Here is a 9,595-nt window from a genome sequence, read left to right on the forward strand (position 1 = left end):
AATTTTCAGCAGAATCTTGCTTGCATGTGATATCAATGATATTGTTTGATAATTTCCACACTCTGTTGGATCACCTTTCTTTGAAATGGGAACAAATATCGATCTCTTCCAGTCAGTTGGCCAGCTGGCTGTCCTCCAGATTCCCTGGCACAACTTAGTGAGCACATCCAGGGCAGCGTCTGTTTGTTGAAACAAATCAATTGGTTTGCTGTCAACTCCTGGAGCCTTGTTTTTTGCCAATTCCTTCATGGCAACTTGAACTTCCTCCTTCATCACCATAGGCTCTTGCTCATGTTATTTCATGAAATTCCTGTGTCAGTCAATTCCTTCTGATACAGTGACTCTGTGTACTCCTTCCATCTTCTTTTGATACTTCCTGGATCATTCAACATTTTACCCAAACAATCTTTAAGTACTGCCACCCATGGCTTGAATTTGTTTTTCAACTCCTTCAACTTAAGAAATGCTGAGCGAGTCCGGCCCTTTTGATTATTCTGACTCTAGCTCTCTGCACATTTCATTATAGTATCTTGCTTTCTCGTCTAGAGCTGCCTTTTGAAATTTTCTGTTCAGCTCTTTGATTTCTTCCTTTAGCTTGGCTTCTCGGTGCTCTAATGCAACACTCAGAGTCTCATCTGACATCCATCTTGGTCTTTTCTTCTTCTTCAGACTTTGTAATGATCTTTTCCGTTCTTCATGGAAGATTTTCTTGATATCCTATTTGGTCTATGCTCATTGGTGCTCAAGGCCTCAAACCTGTTCCTGAGATGGTTTTGAAATTCGAGTGGGACAGACTTAAGGTCAAATCTTGGTTCCCGTGGACTTGATTTCATTTTCCTCAACTTCAGCTTGAACTAGCAGCCAGGAAATCAAAAGACAAATTGCACTGGAGAAGTCTGCCATCAGGAATTACTAAAGAGTAACAATGTCAGCCAGGAGACAAAGGTACACCTGATCCAGGCTATGGCCTTTGCAATTATTTGCAATACATCAGAAAGATGGACAGTGACTAGGGATAATAGAAGGAAAATTGATGTCTTTGAGCTGTGGTGTTGGAGTACTGAATATATCATGGACTGCTAGAAGAACTGCTGGAGAGGGTGAAATCAGGCTGTTCCATGGAGGCAAAGATTCTGAAGCTCTGTCTGACATACTTTACATGTTGTAAGGACATACCAGTCTTTAGAGAGGGACATTATGCTTGGAAAGGTAGAGGGACAGCACAAGAGAGGAAGACCTTAGATGAGATAGACTGACTCAGTGACTGGGGTAATGGAGTAGATGCATTAGAGACAGTTGGCTCAAGATAGAGCAGGGTTCAGAGTTGTTATACATACAGTCACTATGAGTTGCGAGTGCACTGATGGTACACAACAACTAGTAAAATGTACATGAAAGTCCAAAGAGGGATGGGGAGGAGGCAGGAAATTTGAGGATGGAGAGGAGGGGAAATGACTGGTTACAGAGTTTGCCAGATGGAGTGAAGTGGGTGAAGGAATTAGGAAAGATCTACCGGAAGCCTGAAAAGATAAGTGATAGTGGGCATGGATCAACAGTGATTGGTATTATAAAATACAATGTTTGAGAATGATCTTATGAAATAAAATGCAAATAAAAGAATGTGTGAAACACAATTTAAATTAATTTTGTATTCAAACCAATTTAAAATAAAAAATGAATTCAATTTTTAAAAAAGCTTTCTTTCCTACCGAGATTTATTTTCCTCATAGTGGGCACTGGTCTTTATGTATCTTGCCAGTTCTATTTGCATGTCTCCGAACAATGGAACCACCTGGAGCTGCTGTATTCAAAGAACAACAAAATAAAATAGGGTCAATATATATGCTTAGTCATTAAATATGTAATTACAGTAATGATCAATGGTGATTAACATTTGAAAGTTTTCCTTTTTTTAGACACTGAAATTTGCCTCCCTAAAACTTTGTGTTGTAAATTCTACCTTCTGTCCCCATGGTTATAACCTTAATTGTGAATGGGCTGTCTTTGTTAAGTTAATGAGGAAGAATTGGTATAAAGTGTATTTGGAGTCAATCTCCCAAAATACAAGAGATTGAATCTAACTAGGGAGTTCTGGTGGCCCAGTGCTAAGAAGCACAAAGGCACATGATTCAAATCCACTAGCTGCTGACAAGGATGTGCAAACTCCCTCCTCCTATGGAATTTGTTGGTGTTGTTAGGTACTGTCAAGTATAACACACAGCCATCGTATGAACAGATATGAACCATGTCCTATCCTGTGTCAGTCTCACATTTCCTGACACACTAGAGCCCACTGCAGCAGTCAATCCACCTGGTTAAGGGTCTTCCCATAGAATTTACTGCCTCTAAAACCCTGCTGGAGGGTCAGCTATGGGTCAGTTCCAACTTGGCAGCACACAAGAATAGCATCAAGTACAGAAAGGAGTTTTTTAATCACCAGCAGTTCTAAGGGAAAAAGATGGGCAGTCACTTTCCATTAAGATTTAAAGCCTGAGAAACCCAATGGAGCATTACTATTATTTGGAACCAACTGAATGGGAGGGAAGGAGTGACCGAGTGAACCAAAAGAGCTGGAAGAGAAGAGGCACCCAGTCACATGCTCACTAGAAGCAGAAGCTCAGAAGAGACAAAGCTGTCTTTTCCAGAGCTAGCAGGATCGACACCCTCAATTCACACTTCTAACCTCCAAAATGGGGAGAAAATAAATTTGTTAAAGCCAAATTAGATAATTAAATAATTGCCAAAGCACTGAGAATTAATGCGTAGCCAAGTTAACAAACACATAATTTTGCAAGACCCAATTCAATCCGTAACAACCTAATACAACACTTACTACCCCAAAAACATGTAAAATATTCTGGATTCATTATAAGAAAGACAAGAGAATTTATTTTAGAATCAATATATGTAATAATGTAAAAATTAACTTCTTTCTATAAGTGAACAAGAAAAATTTATAAAATAAAATATTAATAGATAAATCTGAAGTATTATTATATACATATACAGATACATATTTTCACAACCAAATCTAACAAAATGTGTGTAAGATTTCTAAACAAAAACTTTAGAAAAAGTTTTAAAATACTTAATGAAGATATACCACGTTCATTCTTTTTTTTTTGAATGTAAATTTGTGTTTTATTCACTAGGCAAAGGCATTTTGACTGTGTGGATCATAACAAACGATGGCTGACATAGAGAAGAATGGGCATTTCAGAACATTTACTTGTGCTTACAAAAAACCCTATACCTAGAACAAGAGGCTGGTGTCCAAACAGAGTGAGGAAACACTGCATAGTTTAAAATCAGAAAAGTTGTGTGTCAGTTTGTATCCTTTCTCCATATCTATTTAATCTGTATGCTGAGCAAATAATTCAAGAAGCTAGATTCTATGAAGAAGAATGTGGGATCAGGATTGGAGGAAAACCCATCAATAACATGTATTATGCAAATAATGCACCTTGCTTGCTGAGAGTGAGGAGGACTTGAAATGTTTGCTGCAGAAGATAAAGACTATATAGCCTTCAATAAAGATTGAATCTCAACATCAAGAAGACAAAAATCTTCACTACTGGATCAATAAGCAACATCATGATAGGTGGAAAAAAGATTGATGTTGTCAAGGATTTAATTTTACTTGGATCCACAATCAACACCCTTGGTAACAGAAGTCAGGAGATCAGTAGACATACTGCACTGGGCAAGTCTGCTGTCTAGGACCTCTCCAAATTACTGAAGAGTAATGATAGTTTGAAAAGTAAGGTGCACCTAATTCAGGCCATGATCTTTTCAATCACTTGCTATACATCTGAAATCTGGACAGTGAATAAAGATTTAAGAAGAAGAATTAACATAGTTAAGCTGTGGTGCTGGAGAAGAATCCTGAATATCTTCTGAACTGTATGTAAATAGACAAACATATATGTCTTAGAGAAAGTGAAGCCAGACTGTTCTTGGAGGCATGGATGACAAAGCTTCTTATCATATACTTTGGGTATGTTGCTAGAAGAGGCTATTCCTTAGAGAGGGATTTCATGCTTGCAAAGGTGGAGGATCTCCATTAAACTTAAATGGATTCCTATGAGGTAGGGCATGGGAGCACAGCAGTAGTCCAGTAGCTGTGGCGGCAGGACGGGAATGTACACGTGCTGCCAGTACATGGGGTAGAGCATGGCGGCGGACCCGTGGATGCAGGCTGTCAGGGTGCTGAGTTTGCTGCAAATGATGAGAATCCGGCGTTCGTAGAGCATGCTGGCGTACAGGTGCAACATGTTGTTAACATCCACAGCCACAAAATATTCTGTCAGATTTCTGTTCTCAGGTATGCTGGGAAGTTCTCTGGTGTCAGGCACAGTAAAATAAGAATGCACACTGAGATGAACAGACATTCCAAGGTCAGGGATAGGAAGTTTGTGCAGAGTTTCAAGAAGTTCATTCCTCTGACTCTCCTGTCTTTTTGTCGTGTAATCTGCCAAGATGTTCAGCAATTTATAAAATACTTCGAACCAGGGGAGATAGCTTAAGATACAGAAACAGCTCTTTGCTCCTGAAGATAAGTGGCAGAATCCAAATCTCTGTTTGCTGTCAATGTCAGTGAGCACAAACGTGAAGTTCTGGCCAACTTGGCTAACTGCAAGGCTGTCCACATAGAAGGGGAAACAAAACTTGGTCAAAGTCTGTAGAACTTCCTGGTCACTGTAGTCCTCTGGGAATTGCCTCTGCACCTCAGGATCTGAGAGAATGCCACCTGTCCCAGGACAGGCCACTTCAACATACACTTCAAATGTGGTCTCTGGATTTTGTTTGATCCTGGAGCCCATGGTCCCCGGGCCTCCTCATGGGCCCACGGGGCCCTCTCTGCGCTGTGCTGCCCGCCCGCCCGTGGCCGCTCGGCCTCCCACGTTCATTCTTATAAGCTGGAACCTTAGTATTTTAAAATGTCCATTCTTTCTACTTTCATCTACACATTCAATGTAACCTCAATCAGTATTCCAGAAGGAATATTCTTGAGAGATAAAGGGAGAGGAAGAAAGAGGGAAAGGAAAAAAGAGGGGGGAGAGAAAGGGAACAAAACAAAAGGAGAGAGTAGAAAAGAGAAGAAGGTGGACAGAGTATGTTTCTATGGGAGAGAAAGGGAAAGACAAAGTTTCTGGGTAGTGCAGAGATAATGCACGTGGCTGCTAATGAAAATGGCAGAAGTGTGTGTCCACCAAGAAGTACTTAAAAAATAGTCTTAGAAATCCACTTCTAAAATATCAAATATCAGAAAGACTTAAACAACAGTTGGACTTTGACACACTAGCAGTCAAAAGGAACTGAAACCAACTATATGACATCAAGCAAAATACAGGTTTTCAGAAAGATGAAATGGTAATATCCAAGATAACGTGGAAGAATAAAACTGGAAGGTTTGTAGTTTCAGATAAGTATAAAGCTGCTATTATAAAGCTACTAAAATTCAAGTGATATGGTGCTAGAGAATGGATGAGGAAACAGAACCAACAATCTACAGCAGAGAAACACTTGGTATTTTTTACCTATGTACCACTGCAGAATAGTGAGAGGGAATATAACCTTTGCAATAACTAGAGCCAACTAATTATCAACATTAAGGGAAATAAATCTAGAATGTTAAAACCTTACTTCACACTATACATCAAAGTCAACTGCAGGGAGATTACAGATCTGAGAAAGGAAACAGCAATAGTTCTAGAAAACCATATAGAAAGAAAACATCCATGATCCCAGTATACATAAAGATTTTTTTAAAGCAGACCGCTATAAATTAAAAGGAGTCCCAAGTAGCGTAGTCCCACTCTGTATAAAGATTATAATCTTGGAGGATTCACACAAAAATGACATTCAGGTGACTCTGTCTGCCCAATATCTTGATGAAGATGACCAAAGGGGAAAATGGAAACATCCCAGACCAAATTGTGAAATATACTGATGAAAATTACTGGAATCCAGAGAGTAAAAGGAAAGTGAAAAATAATATATTCAAATCCTGAAGGAAGAAAAGAAACTGGGAAATGTGGCTGAGGGGCCCAAAGGAGTCTTCAATGAATCTCTGAAGGCTTCCTGAGGGGACACAGCAAGTTCATGGGGAGTAGGAAAAAAAAGGACCTCTCTCACTATTAACCCTAAGGATCATCAAAGGCATCTTTCAGCCTGAGGACAAGTCAAGACCATTCTGAATCCAGCTTGGGCTTGCCCTGAACTCAGTGATGGGTTATTGCAGGGGTGCTAGACTGAGTCCTTCTCAATGTTTGCGGCTACTGAGCTCGGCAACCTATTCCTGTGGGCCGAGCAACACTGAGCTCAGTGATTCATCCTCCCAGGAGTGCTGGCAAATGAAAACTCTTGTGTATTAGTCCTCATCTACACTCACTAATCTCTGAGAACTTCCTAGCAGTGTTCTACATGATAATGAGTAGATTATGCCCCAGTGTCATCTTGGAGCTCTCAATACACGTGGTGGGCACAACACCCACCTAGACTACATGGTATGCAAGGATGCAAAACTATCTCTGGTCTGTCACACCATTTTAACTATGGTTTGGCACTCTGTTGATAGTGTTGTCAGCAACTCTTTCCTCTGTTTTGGTTTCTCAACATTCTAGTGTCATTTTCAGATTCTCTTCTGATAACCACTCTAGTTTTTTCTTCTTCCTCTGTCTTTTTAACCACCTTTTGCTCTCTTCATGGATGGTATCTTTGATGTCATCCCACAATTCACCTAGTCTTTGATCATTAGTGTTCAATGCTTCAAACCTAATTCTTGACATGATTTTGGAATTCAGGTGTGATAAACTCAAGGTCCTTTTTGATTCTTGTAGACTTATTTTCACTTTCTTCAACTTCGATTTAAACATGCATATAATGTTCAATAGTCAGCACTTGGCCTGGTTTTGACCACTGATACTTAGCTTCTCCAACAATTCTTTCCACAGATGTAGTCAATATGATTCCTGTGCAGTTCATCAGGTGAGGTCCATATGTACAGTTGAGTTGCTATCTCTGTTTCTTAAAGAACTTACTTTCGTGAAATGAATCAATAAAGAAGGACTCCTAGAGAGTTCTGGTAGCTTCATGGTAAGAAACAAGGCTGCAATCCAAAGGATCAAATTTACCAGCTGCTCTGTGGAAGAAAGATGGGCTATCCCCTTCCATGTGATTTACTGCCTCTGAAAACCCCGTGGAGGGTCAACTATGGGTTAATTCTAATTTGACAACATGTAACATCAGTACGTAAGAAACTAAGTGTGTTTCCTACATGCATGCTACTTTCTTATACCAGCAGAGGAAGACAACTACATTTGTGTGCCAGGATTGATTAGGAAAGATGGCAACTGGCAAACTGCCCAAGGCAGAAACTCCACCTGAGGTGAAGGGCATAGGTGGGTGGTACCTCCTAAACAGAGCAGCTGCACTGACACTGTATTTTTGTACTTTCTCTAGCATTCTTAGCTGCCTCAGGAGCAGGCAGAATCTCTGCCCTGACTGGGTACATTAACTTTCTGCCAGACCATGCTAGACGCTATCTCAAATCTCCCATCTACCTCTACCACCAAAACACAGTCAAGAGCACCAGCTAACTCTTCTCCTATATCTTTTGCTTTCATTCTTTTCTTCGTATCCCTGGTTTGACTTTCACCAGCACTCACCCCCAACACTGCTCCAGCTCTTTTTTATTTTCCCTCTTCCTTCTACTTTTCCCTTTATCTTCTAATATTACTTCCTGGTGTACTCCTCTTTCACCAGGCAACCTTGCTACTTTTCTATCCTGCACGCTGTTTCAGGTTTTTGTTTCTCTTTTTTCCTTTTTTCTCTTCTGCCTAATCTCGATTGGAAGCACACTTCAAAAAGGGCCCAGCTAACCCAGGCGCAAACACATCTTCTGTAGGTCCACACATCTCAAACTGACTGGCTGGCATTAAAAGGTGACCCACACTCAACTGTTGCATATAAAACAATGGACAGAAAATGGCATAGAAACTTCCATCCCTTATGCTGAAAGACTACAAACATAATACTACCACGAAGTTAGAGAGACAACACATAACAAATCCCATTTAAAAAAAAAGAAAAGGAAGTCATCAAAATAATCTTAAAGAGGACAAAAGGTTGTTGGGACTTTCTGATACAGAATTCAGAAGAATGATAATCTACTGTCTTCAATGGACTGAGGAAAACTATCAAACACTGGAAGAAATCACAGACAAAATAAAAAAAATATTTATTAAAAGAACTTTTAGAAGAAATCAATGTAAGATCAAAAAGATAAAATCAAGGAAAATTAGAAGCCACAGAAAAACGGAAAATTGACATCCAAAATAAGCAATAAAATAATTTTAGAAATTAATAACATGCTAGAAGGCAAAAAGAGCCAAATCAAAAGGAGCGAATGCAAAAAATCAGTGAGGCAAAAGGGAATATCTTTCAATACTAACACTAGAGGAAAAATCAGATGTAAGAGGATAAGAGAAGAAAGCATAATAATTACATGGGACATCATTAAAAGAAATAAAATACATGTAACTGGAATTCCAGAACAGGAAAGGGAAAGAAGAACTGAGAAAATTGTGGAAGATTTACTGGAAGAAAATTTTATAGGTATTATGAGAAAACATACATTCAAGAGACTGAGCAAACCCCAAAATGGGATAGCCACCAAAGGACAAACTCCAAGACATATAATAATGACATTCCCAAAAAACAAAGAGGAAGAAAGAATCCCAAAACCAACTAAAAAAAAAAAAAAAAACAAAAACAAAAAGCTACAAAGAAAAACCAATTCCCAGCAGAAACCTTGGAAGGAACAAAGTAATTGGATGACCTGCACAAAACATTTACACAAATCAAACGCCAAACACAAATCATGTACCTAGCAAAACTGTTCATCAAACATGACAGTGAAATTGGAATATTCTCCAAAAGGAGAAATTAAGGTAATTCCTAAGAACAAAATGTTAAAATACTAGAGACCTCCTCAAACAGAACAGAAAAGTTGATAGAGCAAAGAAGCAACACCACAAGATACAATATAACAAAATGGCAATAAAACCATGTCTTCAAAAACTACACAGAAAGTCAATGGATTAAATATATCAGTTAAGCAAAAAATAGTAGCAGAATAGCTAAGAAAGTATCAATATGTTGTCTACAAGACATGTACTTGAGACACAAGGACAAACAAAATCAAAAGATAGAAAAAATAAATCAATTAAATGCATACACACACACAAAAAAGAAGTGGAAATGATAATATAAAAATGGACTGCAAGGTAAAAACCAGAATCAAGAAACAAAGAACATTCTGTAAAGATTACACTGTAAACAGAACAATGGAACATAACTATAATTAGTATCTACAGGCTAAATGAGAGCACTGGAAAATACACAAAACAGACTGGAAGAAAGAAAAAACACACGCAATAATTCTTTTTGCTGGATGGGTTGAATAAGATTAATAGTGACCTATGAACAATGGATTTGAACCCTGTCCTTTCCCATGCCATCCTCATTATCTCTAATACACTTCAGCTCCTTGTTACTTTCACTGTGTCCATCCACCTTTTTAATTTTTTTT

General features: G+C 38.7%; 1 protein-coding gene across 1 annotated transcript in view; it reads right to left on the bottom strand.

Moving 5' to 3' along the window:
- Positions 1 to 9,595, bottom strand: part of CYFIP1 (cytoplasmic FMR1 interacting protein 1) — a 206,542-nt gene that overhangs the window by 178,576 nt on the left and 18,371 nt on the right. Inside the window, exon 9 of the mRNA XM_006898595.1 lies at positions 1,710 to 1,801. Coding sequence (XP_006898657.1) covers positions 1,710 to 1,801 — 92 coding nt within the window. The remainder of the gene's footprint in view (positions 1 to 1,709; positions 1,802 to 9,595) is intronic.

The sequence above is a fragment of the Elephantulus edwardii genome, unplaced genomic scaffold (assembly GCF_000299155.1).
Source record: "Elephantulus edwardii isolate Elephantulus edwardi_28Jun2011 unplaced genomic scaffold, EleEdw1.0 scaffold00234, whole genome shotgun sequence".
Lineage (NCBI taxonomy): Eukaryota > Metazoa > Chordata > Mammalia > Macroscelidea > Macroscelididae > Elephantulus > Elephantulus edwardii.